Below are 13,918 nucleotides of genomic sequence, written 5' to 3'. Positions count from 1 at the left end.
ATGCCAAGTGTATGTCTCACACCTCACGTGTATCCCCAAATGATCAGTTTTTATTAATTTTAAAAATATTTAAGGGTATTCAAACTTTAGATAACTATATTTTAAAATATTATTATGGGATATTCAGATACGTATGACTTGTAAAAGGAAAATTTATTAGAATAAAATGAGGTGGAGAAAAAACATTTTTGGGCTGTGGTACCCACGTCAGTATGCTAATATGGTTTATCCAACTAATAAGAATGTTGGGAATTACCTTAAAAAAATTTTGTTAAGAAAAAAACTTATATTCCATTAATTTTCAATAAGTTGGAGGTTAGTTCTGCCTTTGTCGAGTTAAAACTCACAATAACAACGTCGTTGGAGCAACGATATTCTCCGTATCACAACAATAATTTTCGGGACAATGATGATTTTCATAATGAGACAGAGGGTGATAATGTTTGTGCAGAACCTTTTAATAATACGAGGCGGGGCACTCGTTTCAATGATGATGGTGATGATGGAGGAGCCGGTCCTTCGAATGTTCCGTCGTTTCAGCATGAGGATGAGTGTGAAGACAATACTCCTGTGAATAACAGAGGCAATAGACCTATTCCTTCTATGGTTCGATCGAGAAGGAGAATTGACCCCCTTACAAGTCTTGCTCCAACTTTGCCTTCGAACATGGTTGCTCCAAGCTTTGTTAGCAGTTGTGACTCAGATGATATCGGCGTGGGTAAGCTATTTGCTGAGAAGAATGAGCTTATATTACAACTACGCAAGGTGGCCTTTAGAGATAAGTTTGATTTCAAGATTGCACGGTCTACTACGACACGTTTCGAGGCTCACTGTTGTTCAAAATCATGTAAATGGCGTATTCGAGCAACTAGAAGTTCGAACGAGCAAAATGTTCCTTGGGTGGTGAAGAGAATTGATAATGTACACACTTGTCATAATGAGGTATTGGTTTATGGACGTCGTCAAGTAAGGAGCCGGGTTGTCGGTCATATTATCGCAGAAAAATATATTCAAGATAAGAGGATTTATACTCCCAATGACATAAGAGCATATATGCAACAAGAATACGGTGTTCAGTTAACATACCAGCAGGCATATAGGGCGAGAGAAGTTGGTCTTGAAATAATTCGCGGCAACCCTACAGAATCATACAACTTGCTCCCTAAATACTCTCACGTACTAACTACAGCGAATGAGGGTACAGTCACTCACCTCGAGCAGGATGGAGATGGTAATTTCTTGTACTATTTTGTAGCACTCGGATCTTCCATCAAGGGATTTATGCAGTACATTCGGCCTGTCATTGCTGTAGATAGTACTCATCTGAAAGGACTATATCGTGGAAGCATGTTCGTGGCAACATGTCTTGATAGTAACAATCAATTGTATCCGTTAGCCATTAGGATCATGGATTCAGAAAACAATGATGCTTGGGAATGGTTTATGATGAAGTTACACGGAGTGATTGGTGATAGACCTGAGTTGGTAATTATCTCTGATCGATGCACTGCCATAAGGAGAGCCGTTCTTAAAGTATTTCACAATGCAACTCATGGCGTTTGTTTTTACCACGTCAAAGGTAACATTAAGTCACAATTTAGAATGTCCAAAGCTCTTTGGGATGAATTTGATCCTGCCTTTATTAATGCAGCAAAAGCATATGGCCACGAGGAATTTAAGAGACAACTTGAAGAGTTGTGGATGATCCACTCGGGTGCGGCTAATTACCTAGAAAATAATGTCGGTACGTGTAATTGGGCAAGGTCTCAGTTTAAAGGTAGGAGGTACAGCATTCTTACCACCAGCATCGCGGAGAGCGTTAATGCTTTCATGAGGGAACCTAAAAAATTTCCTGTTACGCATCTTGTTGATCATTTTAGGAAAACATTGCAGCAATAGTTTTATGATAGAAAAATTGTGGCTGAATCAATGACTACTCGGCTAACAACATGGGCGGATGAAATAGTCACTGAGAGGAGAACTATAGCTGAAAGAATGATAGTTCAGCCGGTGTCTCCGCATCGCTTTCAAGTTATAGGCGGTGGGCTTAAGGAAGGGTTGGTTGACTTGCAAAAGAGAACTTGCTCTTGCAGAGTGTTTCAGCTTGATCAGCTTGTGTGTGCTCATGCAATTGCGGCGTGTCTAACACACCGGGTGGATTTTATTAACCTTTGCTCGGACTTTTACACTACAGAATCGTTGGCGATGGCTTATGCACAACCAGTGGAGCCAGTTGGTGATGTGGCTGATTGGGAAGTTCTAGATAAAATTCAAGAGATGCAAGTATACCCACCAGTTGAGGCACCACCACTTGGCCGTCGTAAAGAGCTCAGAATACCCTCGGCTGGCGAGGACGTTGACCGGCGGACTGTAAGATGCGGCCGGTGTCATGAACTAGGCCATAATCGTAAGCGATGTAAGAATCCTATTGCGTCGACTCGAAGTTAGTTGTATTTTGTGTGTTATTCGTTGGTTAAAACTATTATTGTTTTTGTGTTTGGTTGGTTAAAACTGTTATTGTTTTTTGTGTATTGTACACTTATATTTCATAAAACTTTATTTTATTTTAAAGTTCAAAATGTGAGGCATTAAAATTATATAAACTTAAGTGCGCAAATTAAAAAAAAATCAAATTTCAACATTAAAATTACTACATAGGTCTACAATATAATATTGTCATTAAATATATCAACGGCAATCTTCTTTCTAAAGTACTCGACATGACTAGCGTTAAACTTCAATCTAAGCCCGAACATTAAATACATCGTAACCATCAATACAAAAACACTGCAATCGCCAGTGCCTCTTTCTTGTTGCGGCGCGCTCTTAACTGCGATAACTTTCCACGGGTCTTCACTCCGCAACTCAGGTCGGATATTGTAGAAGCCAACATATTCCAACCACCGAGGGAATATAACTTCAAGTGGCTTGAATTTCAACTTGTACCTTTTGTCGTCGCGAAATGTGAGTAATGAGTCATAAATCCAAACTTTATTTTTCCAAAAGTCAACTCGTGCTAGTACCCAATGCGCGCCGTCCAAGTTAACAGGGATAAGTAACTGCATATAAAAATTAAAAAACATATTCGTTATATATGCAATTGAAATACAACAAAGAAAAAGCAACAACTCGAATATTTTCATTATAGAGCATGTGAAATGTAATAAAATACATACCATATCGACATCCGTCATTGATTTGGACATTGTGTGCTGTCGCCCACAAAGATAACTATTCAAGCGGTCGTCGAATACTAATGAATCGACCGCACAATCCCCGTTGTTCCATAACTGATTCAAGAACACCTAGTACATAGATAACCAAGAAATGCATAAATGAACAACACTTAAAGACAATAATTATAAATCAAATTAAATGGTATTTATAAGTTTTGTCGGCACGTTATCCAAAATAATGTGTCAGTATGTGTGACAAGTTGGAGTAAGACATTTGGATACTGCTGTTGTTTCTCGCTAATCAAGCGGAGATACTCGTGAATATGCTGTATAGAAATAAAAATATTACGATTTAAAAAATAAATGTTATACACAAATCCACAACAGAATACACCACGAGGAAAATATAAATACCTCATCGCCTAGCCATCCCATCGAAGATATATTCAAAATTATTTGAAAGAATGATCGCGGGTGCTGGACTCTCCGGCGGACTCTACTATCACCAGTGAACCATCGATCAAACTCAGCAAACAGACTAGAGTCCTCCAATCCTCTCAGTAGATTTACATCCACACTCGTACTCATGTCAATCGCATGGTCCATGATTTGGGGTCACGGTAAAGGCTGGACGTTCTGTCCTCGCCTGACCGGAGGAATCATGTAAGGACTGTTATAAACATATGACAGTATGTACGCGCGGCCGAACTTACTAACGCCGGGAGGCACCTATGTGAACACCTGCACGCTCTCCCCACTAACATCCCCGTAGAAACTATACAATGACGTGGGCGTAGACAAATTTTCATTGCCCACGTCAGTATACACTCCATAGTCATCCGGGGCCTGTACATTCGCCAAAAAGAACATATTAAATAACTATCAAATTAAAAGTTAAACGAACATAATTATTAAATTTAAATTAGCTTACCGCATACGAGCGTGCAGTGGGAGAATCCTTATTTGGACGCTTAGAAAATGTGTCAATGAAGCCAACAACGGTTTCTTTAAAATCTTTTAATTCTGACTTTATTTCATACACGTTACAATCAATCTTATCCAGCCGTCGTCGTACGTAATCATTAAACTGCTTTGTCCTCGACTATTACAAAAGGAAAAAATAAATTTAGAATAACAATAAAAAAATAATAATTTATATTTCAGAAAAATATCATATATTATTTATAACCTCAGAATCCTGTGCGTCATCAGAGTTATCTGTTTGCTGCTGGTACCTCATCCTCAAAAGTGTCATGACCCACCTCATCCTCAAAAGTGTCATGACGCTGCTCTGGTATTGGGTTTGGTATGTCGTCATGATCGTCATGCTCGTCTGATTGCCTTGTAACCGACAGCATCGCGTTGATTGAGGGTTGGTGCTGTATAAAGTATCATTTAAAATTAGTAAATGAAAAGTCAAAAATTTCGATTAACAAATTTTTAGTACTTAGAGTATACCGACCTTATGAACCCAGTCTGAAATGCTTGGCAAGTAATCCTTCACAGAGAGCCAATATTTTCTGCTACTCTCCTTTGAATTTGGCTCAAGAGTTTGTAAAACGTCCCCCTGCCATAAATTCAATTGAAAATTTTAAGTAAGTATACATTTATTAAATTTAGTAAAGTTAAAAAAATAAGTAATACATATTACTTATAAGACGAGATTCGTCGTTGAAGAACGAATAAACCTCCGCAAAGTTGATTTTCGAAGACGCCATGGGCTTCCATTGCAGAATGCGGGGAATCTTATTCTTCGTTTTGACGACCCATGTTGATGACAACCCTCCGATTGCTTCGTAAATCCAAGCCTACAATAACCAAAGTGAAAAATCAAATAAAACAACTATCAAATATTTAATACTATAAAACTTATTAATAAACCAAAAAAAAGCACCTGAACCCCAGACGTAAAGCCGTAAAGATTGTATTTTTCAATATTATGATCTGGATTTTTCAACTGAGTCTTTTTAAATTTCTCGTCTTTCTCGAACAGTGCATTGTCAAGACTCTCGTAAATCATTTCCCATGACAATAAACCCCATGGACGCTTTCGGAAGTACTGGATATCATCAACTTGGTCAAGCCAATCGAAATTAATTTGACAGTGATTTTTTCTTGCATTTAGTACTCTGTCGGCAAAATAAAATAGCGCAATCTTTAATGCGTCCATATCGTCCATTTCCTCGAATTTCAACTCCTTAAATACTGCATCGAATTGCTTCACATTAATCTTACGATGCATCCACCAAAATACATATTCCGTAGCCTCTGCTCCATTTCATCATTTTCTTGATTGGTATCAACACCAAATGAAAGTCCAGTAACCAAGCACCATTCGACAATTGACAAGCGAATCAAAAGCTTACCAATTTGAAACCATAATTGATTCTCACGGCTATCTTCTTCATGGGCCACTTGCCGCAGTAAAGATTGTGCAAAATTACCCCACTAAATGGAAAACTTCGACACTCCAAAAAATGCCCAAATATATCCTTTTTGAACATAGTCAACTGCTGCTTTGTTAATTTTTCCTCGATGGCTTTTACGACCGAAGATAACATACACATGCTCGAAATTCGACCAGGAAAGTGATCAGTATAACGAAAATACATCTTGCCTACTTCAATATCTGGTGATTCTGATTTCGCCATGTATCTGTAATATTTATAAAATTATTACATTACATTTACAGAAAAAAAAATTGACTCGTTAAAAAAAAACTCTAATTTTTAGTGCGACAGACGAACTGGTGCGACAGGCGCGCGCCTATCGCACTAGATCTGGTACGACAGCGCCTGCTGTCGCACCAAATCTGGTGCGACAGCAAGCCGCGCATGGGCGCGCGCTGCTGCCCAGCGATGGGCACGCGCGCGCCCTGCCCCCCTCCCTCCCCACCCCCAAAATTAAGTGCAATCACTCCAAAATCGAAAACAATACTCCCAAACACCACCAACCATCACAAACATCATCACCACCACTATTATTCTCAAGCTATAACTATTATTATTCTAAAATCTCATTTTAAATTAATGAAAATAAGAAAAATAACTAACCTAGGTTTTGTTGAAGGTTGTAGATCGTAGATCGGATGCCGGTGAGAGATGGAGCCGCCGCCGATGAGGGTTGATGTCGCCGCCGATGATGGGAGTTGGATCGGTTTGGGAGAGATGAGTGAAAAGGAGTGTTGGGGGAGAGATGAGGGAGGGGCATTTTGGTCTCAAATGTTGTTTTATGGCTAATGTTGATAGAAATATTTTTGGGGGGTTAAGATGAAAAACAGTAAAAATTTTTTGGTTATTACTATAAATTTCCCAAGTTTTTTGAATGATGAGAGACATAAATACTTTTTTCTTTTTTTTGATATTTATATCTATTATATCCCTTATCTCCTACCATATGGAGCAAGCATTTGCACCCATTTTACTTGAATTTGCTTCCAAACAATAAAAACTGATAGTATGTGATACATACAGTATTTAAATAATAATTTTAATGAAGATAATAAAAAATTTATAGTTTCTCTTTTTTAACCATATAAAGTATGAGATAAAAATCAATTTTATTTTCAAATTATAATGATAAATATTTCTTAAATACTTTAATGCAATTGCCGAATCATTACATAAGACTATTGCTCAAATCATGATATTTACAATTAGATAATTACTGTAACTAATTTATCATCAAATCATGATATTCGAGGGTCATCAACTCCACTCACATTTCGAAAAATAAAAGATTGTCTTTACTCAAATTGAAAAAGAAAATTAAACCCACACAATTCACCCCACTCACATTTCAAAAATAAAAGACTGTCTTTACTCAAATTGAGAAAGAAAATTAAACCCACACAATTCATTGTGGGGGTTTGAACCCATGATCTCACTATTGTGAGATATGAGTTCTAACCACTTAACTAGCCTAGTGGCTTATTATTTCTCCACTTAAATCAAGATCAATATGACCTTTGTGGGTATTAGGAAAATTAAATGGCTCCATCTCTATTACTGTTGGCGAATTGCTTTCTTTTGGTCTTAAAATATAGTAAAGATTATTAATTATTATATTGTTCACCCTAGGATCATATATAAAGTAAAATCATAAAAATATAGCACGAATGAGATGTAAATACAGTGTTGTTCAATATATTTATATTCTTCCATACTTCATTTTATAAGATATATTTAATTAGAAAAAATGATTAGACCTAAATAATTTATCCTCAAAATAGTCCATTTGAATTAATTCTTACAAATGAAAGTTAGAGATCATGAGTTCAATTTAGGAATTGGGAGGAATGGGTTGCAATGTATTAAAAGAAAAAAAATAGCTTATACATCCGCACATTAAAAATAAATCCACTTTTAAACTCATATAAAATTACGAATTAATTGACACAAAGTGAGAAAAAGGAGTTCGAATATGAGAGTTTGTTCTAATTTAAACTATTAGGAAAATGTCCAATAATAATATATTAAAAAAAAATCTTTAACAAAATTTATTTATTCTTTTCTAAAAATAGACTTGACAATTGACATTCGGATGTATCTCTACATCATATACAAACAAAAAAGGGGGGAAAAAAATTTAATTGATTAATGGCAGCAAAATGAAGCATAGAGGGGCAGCATTGTAATTAAAAGTGAAATAGAAGGGGAAATGAAGAACAGGACAAGTGACAAGCAAACCCATGAGGAAAAACTGAGAAGAGAATTAGGGGAGAGAGCAGCCCCAAAGAGAGACAGAGAAGACTAGTAGAGCGAGCCGTCGCATTCTTTTTTTTTTGGTCATCTCTCTCCATCTTGTTAATTAAAAGTTTATAAAAAAGGCCAAGCAGTCCACCCACCACAACCGGTCTTCTCAGTGACCGACCAATCAAATCCGGCCACGTCGCCCCAACACCTCTGTAAAGCTACCTCTGTAAAGCTACCCGAAACAGACAACGCACAGTCACCACAACAGAGAGAGAGAGAGAGTGACAAGACAACAAACGAAAAAACGCAATCAGAAGTCAGAATCTCTCTGTTAATTAACCAAACTCCCTCCCTCACCCTTAACTCTCTTTCTAATCTCCTTCTTATGTCTAGTCGTCATTTTCATTCGACTCGCCGAGTCCTGACTCGCCCCTGACTCAGTCCCCATCTTCAGTTCATAAGATCAATATTTTATTTTTATTTTTTTAATTATTGTATTTTTTTTTTCCAAAAAAAGCGGAGCTAAGGATGTATGTAGTGCCGCCACCTCAGCGATCGGATCCGAGATCTGAGGGCCGGTCCGGTGATTTACGGGTTTATCAGACTTGGAAAGGAAGCAATGTAAGTGTTTTGTTTCCCCTTTTTTTAATTTTTTTTTTGTTCTACGTAATTAATGTTTCTAAGTTTGGTTAAGTAGGTTATTTTTCTATTTTTTGTTTATTGGATTTTATTTTTGTTTTTGGGCATTATGAGTTGTAATTATCTAATTTTATCGGTCTAGGTTTTATTGTTATTTTTAGTCTTTTACGTATGTGTAAGTGAGTTTTGCGGGGAATTAAAGATAATGAAGAAGAATTTGAGCTGAACTCTGTCTCTGTCAGCTTAAAAATGGAAACTTTGATGTGCCCCTCCATTACTTGAGTGTGACACTTTTTAGAGGAGCTTCAGTAGAGCTGCATATTATTGTGTTTGTGTACATGATTATAAATAAATTTATCTAAAAATTGAAAATTTAAGAAATATGTGTATGACAGCTAAGATTGAGGGATTATTATTTAGGTCTAATCATTTTTTGAGATGTGGATACTGGTCACATGTCTATGCAGCTAATAATATATTTGAAGTTGTTGAATTAAAGATGCTTAACTGTGGTTGTTTCAGTTGATTGAATGTCAAAGGCCAATAAATTAGGTGATTAATTGATGGAGCAACTCCATTCAAAGAACCAAAGTGCAGTGTTAAGCCTTCAGTCGTGCCTAGACTTTAATTTGGCATAGATATTCCCATCTTTTGTGTATGGGGGATTTGAGTGTTTGTGCATGTTCCTTCAAATGCATTAATCAGTTCTATTTGTTGCCGCAGATATTTTTTCTTCAAGGGAGGCTTATATTTGGACCAGATGTAAGATCGCTGGGGTTAACTATATTTCTCATTGTTGCTCCCATCTCAGTTTTCTGCGTCTTTGTTGCTCGAAAATTGATGGATGATTATCCTCATCATTTGGGAATATCAATAATGGTTGTTGCGGTGACTTTCACTGTTTATGTAAGTTTCTCTTTTCACAGTTTTCTGCTTGATTGGGATGCAAGTATTTTGTTGGTTAGGATTCTTATTTCTGTGTCTTGAGTACAAGGGTTTCTTATTTCAAAGTTTTGTATAGCTTTTGTTGTTCTACACTGCTGGAAAGATTTTAGTTTATGGACCTCTGGTTCACTTTTGTACTATTTATTCCCTCCTAATACTCTATAAAAGTTTCTGTGTTTCCTTTCAAAAGAAAAAACAAAAAATTGTAAGTTTCTCTTTCTGTCAAGCTCGTCATGAAGTTATTTCTATCTTGCATGTTTCCATCGTCTTTTAAGAATTTTTGTGGCAGAAGAGAAGGATTTGGCTCTTTGTTATTCATGAAATAGTTTGCAATTTTGACCTAAACATACACCACGCAAGTTGGCAGTGACCTAGGTTGAGTGTGCTTGCAGATTTTGATGGTCTTTCAAAATAGCTGTTGTCTTTAATCATAGTGGAGAGGAAGGAGCATGTTTTGTTACTGAGGAGTATGGACAGTAATAGACATATAGGAAGAAGTGGGCACAATTGTATGAACGGTTGGAATATATTATGCAATGTTAGGACATTTTTGTTGTCTGCCGGTACATTGCATTTGTTACTGAAGTGAGAAGTTTCAAATAAAAATGAACCTGCTGTGGCTGTTGTTTTAAGATGATAGTATAGTAAGCTGGTTTTCAATGTCGTCACCTTTCTAGGACTGTACTTAGTAATCAACATTTGCAATCCCACCATATGTAGGTCAATCTATCCCATCATAAGCATTGACTTCATGATGCGTGCATGCTTTTTGAGATGTGGATACTGGTTACATGTCTATGCATTGGTTGTGATATTCTTCTCCATAGGATTTACCCTATTTGCCCGGACCAACAACTAAGAGTCCTACATTGTTACAGATCAGAAGATCTGTAACGCTTTCTACCGCATGGCTTTAATTTATGAGGTGAAGTCAGTAAAAATTTCTGTATGTTGAGCCCGAAATTCATGAACATTTTTTATTTCTCAGGATTTGCTTCTGCTCCTGCTAACCTCAGGAAGAGATCCTGGTATAATTCCACGTAATGCACACCCTCCTGAGCCAGAAGGCTTTGACGGGAATGCAGATGTTGGTGCTGGCCAAACTCCACAGTTACGGTTGCCTCGCATAAAGGAAGTAGAGGTCAATGGAATCACAGTGAAGATTAAATATTGCGATACTTGCATGCTTTATAGACCTCCTCGCTGCTCCCACTGTTCCATCTGCAATAACTGTGTGGAACGTTTTGATCACCACTGCCCCTGGGTTGGGCAATGTATTGGACTGGTAAGTGATCGTTTGTTTTAGAATTATGCCAATGATATCTGAAGGATTTACTTATATTATTCATTTTGTTCCCTGCCTTTTTTGGTAGAATGTGCACATATAGTGGCATGTTTTTTTGAATTCATTTGTATCTATCCCCAATGGGATAGCTTGGCTGGTAAGACTTTGTGGACCAAAATGTTGAAAGATTAATACCCCCTTGCATCGGCTGGAAAAGAGGTCGGATGAGGTGAGGATTTAGTTTGAATTGTTTGTTTGGCAGGAGAAGGGGGTTGGGGTCTGGTGCGGGTATAAGAAAAAAGATATCATTTCTGAAGGACACAAGTATTATATTTGGTGGGGGAGAGAGTTGGGTTTGGAAGGGTGATTTGGGTTATGTCCTTTAAGAATTCCTTATTGGAAAATGAGACTACACTGGGTTGGAAATTCTGAGCTTGAGCATGTTTCTTAATTGGCTGTTAAAAGCAATAAAATTCAGGGTGAAAAGAACTTGTCCACTCTTGATATAGTTGAAATCCTGATGAGTTTTATCTCAATTGACTGCTAATTTATTGCCTTGTAAACTTGATTTAACATCATCATGCTTAGTTCAAGAAAGTAATTCCGTTATGCTAGCATCACAATTTTGTCAGTTGATACTACAGTTTGGTTTTCCAGATATCATCATCTCCACAAAATTCCTGTGACATGTGTATGGATACTGTATCTGAAAACTTGCTTTTTGTATGCAGCGTAATTATCGATTCTTCTTCATGTTTGTATTCTCGACGACCCTTCTTTGTATATACGTTTTTGCATTTTGCTGGGTCTACATCAGAAGGATCATGGATGCTGAGTACACAACAATTTGGAAAGCAATGATTAAAACCCCTGCATCAATTGTTCTAATAATTTACACCTTTATAGCAATGTGGTTTGTTGGTGGCCTTACGGCCTTCCATTTATATCTCATCAGTACAAATCAGGTAAAATATTTCAGCCTTTTTGGCTGTTCAAATCCTTGTCATCTGGCATTGTGTAAATTCTTGTTTTATTAATATAAAGACTTTCTGTTTATTGTTGTGTTTTTGCAGACTACATATGAGAATTTTAGATACCGATATGATCGGCGAGCCAACCCCTATAACAAAGGGGTAGTGGACAACTTTAAGGAGATATTTTGCTCCAGCATTCCTCCATCAAAGAACAATTTCAGAGCAATGGTACCAAGGGAACCTGCATTACCAACCCGATCAGTAGGTGGGGGTTTTATGAGTCCAAATATGGGGAAAGCTGGGGATGACATAGAAATGGGTAGGAAAACGGTGTGGGGAGATGTTGGTCCTGGAGGTGATCTCACAGAAGGACAACTGCCAAACAATGATCGGATAAATGTTAAAGATGGTGAATTAGCTGAGTTGTCCCCGGATATTAGGACTACAGTAGAGGAAGGGGATCGTGTTGGAATCCATCCCAGGCGATCTAGTTGGGGAAGAAAAAGTGGAAGCTGGGACATGTCACCTGAGCTTACTGCTTTGGCTGCTAGAATTGAATCAAATCGTGCAGGTGGGAGTGGTACTAGCAGCAGCAACTTGACAACTGAGAATAGACAAACATAGCGGAAGCTGTGACAAATTACTGATGTATATCCCTGAGATTTCATACCTAGTCATTCAACTTCCACTATTTCTTGTGCAATATGGGGAGTTTTGTTTTGAAAAGGGTGTATGAAAGTGCTGGTTTGGGAATTGTGATTTCAAAAAGGAATGGTTTGTTGTGTTGTATGATTGAGCTTCTTTTGGTTCTGATTTTGTATTTGTGGAATTAGTTAGTGTCTAATTGTATTGTATTTGTGGATTCAGTTAGTGCTTTAGATCCCAGTGTGTGGCTCTAGGGTCACCATAGTTGAATGGTGATTGATTACCCAAAACTTTTTGGTACCTCCCCCTACTCTGGGCCTCCACTCTATTAGGGCTTGTCTACCGCTTAACAGCAGTATGTTACAATCAAGTTTTATTACCGGTCACAAGTGTTTCACTGACATATTCTTAAATTATGGTGTACTCCTCTCAGGTCAAGGCATAAGAAATAAGTTTTGTAAATGTAATGAAAATTTGGTAGCAGTTGAAGTATAGAGCTGTTAGATTTAAAATAGCCACTAGTGCGTGTCAATAATGAAATTGAAGTTCTAATTGAACAGAATTTGGTTGACTTTTGTAGCAATCAATTACGTCTGACATTACTTGGCTTTCAGCTGAAGACCGGACCAGAGACAAAAACAAGTTGGAAGCTGCAATCCAAGTTCTGCCCAATCCAGAAGCAGAAAGGCATCAGAACCAAATTGTAAATTGTAAATTGCAACTTCAAGAAGCAAGTTAATTTGGTATCCAAGCATTGGCTATTTGTTTATTGCAAATTTTATTTTCCCCTTGAAAAGCCAAACTTTGTGTGGTTATTTTCTGGGGATGGTGGTCATCGGTCAATGAGGCTGGTGCCCATCTACTACGCAAGTCGCTCTCAAGTCTCAGTGAACAATATTAACCCCCGCATAAAAATATAACTGCAATACAGAGAAATTGGACCAGAGAGACCAGAGAGGACCACTCTAGACTAGCTTAACTGCCAATTTTAAATGCCTACTAGGACCAACAATTTTACAAATTTCGGAAAACAGATTTGTATTGAAACATCATTGTGATTTTGCAACATGCAATGCAAGTGCAGTAATATAAAGGTGCAAACACCAGACAAGAGTTACATGATATAATAATATGGAAGTCAAAGGTTTGAAGGCATCTGTCCAGTCAACAACATCGAAGGCCTGTGCCAGTAAGAAGCACGGTCAAGGTTGTGTGTGTTATTTTGTGTTAAAAATAAAAAGAATCCCCAGAAACTTCAGAAGGCACTCCTTGTTAATTGTTCTACCCAGAAAACACAGGGAGTTTTCTGTAATTTTAAAACTACCCGCAATAAATAGTAACTGAAATGTCACAATTACCCCCAACACGAAGGCAACTTAATTAATTCTTCTTGGCTCTTCATTGCTAGAAGATTGTGCTCTATTTGGAAACTTATTAACCTTCACAGAGTCCTATTTTAAATTTTAATACCTAACTAGTTTTTTATTTCTATTATTATTATTTTTTTAAAAAAAAACAAGGAAAGGGTAATTGATGTCCTTATTAGCCGTTCGGCTCAAC

At 37.3% G+C, this 13,918-nt stretch overlaps 3 protein-coding genes across 3 annotated transcripts; all 3 read left to right on the top strand.

Annotated features, from left to right (window-relative positions):
* On the top strand, positions 1-1,899 carry LOC112100898. The gene is made up of 2 exons (XM_024190766.1): positions 1-9; positions 310-1,899. The coding sequence occupies exons 1-2, from the start codon at positions 1-3 to the stop codon at positions 1,897-1,899; spliced, it is 1,599 nt and encodes a 532-aa protein (XP_024046534.1).
* A 30-nt stretch (positions 1,900-1,929) lies between these two features.
* On the top strand, positions 1,930-2,448 carry LOC112100897. Its single transcript, XM_024190765.1, has one exon. It carries the CDS (start codon positions 1,930-1,932, stop codon positions 2,446-2,448), a length of 519 nt encoding a protein of 172 aa, XP_024046533.1.
* A 5,416-nt stretch (positions 2,449-7,864) lies between these two features.
* LOC18052943 (probable protein S-acyltransferase 7) lies at positions 7,865-12,502 on the top strand. The gene is made up of 5 exons (XM_006446944.2): positions 7,865-8,491; positions 9,233-9,415; positions 10,443-10,739; positions 11,471-11,704; positions 11,813-12,502. The coding sequence occupies exons 1-5, from the start codon at positions 8,399-8,401 to the stop codon at positions 12,335-12,337; spliced, it is 1,332 nt and encodes a 443-aa protein (XP_006447007.1). The 5' UTR covers positions 7,865-8,398; the 3' UTR covers positions 12,338-12,502.
* Positions 12,503-13,918: the final 1,416 nt, after the last annotated feature.

Source organism: Citrus clementina, unplaced genomic scaffold, assembly GCF_000493195.1.
Source record: "Citrus clementina cultivar Clemenules unplaced genomic scaffold, Citrus_clementina_v1.0 scaffold_2, whole genome shotgun sequence".
In the NCBI taxonomy this organism is placed as follows: Eukaryota; Viridiplantae; Streptophyta; class Magnoliopsida; order Sapindales; family Rutaceae; genus Citrus; species Citrus x clementina.
Note: the sequence above shows the minus strand (reverse complement) of the source record. Positions and strands in the feature narration are given on the sequence as shown.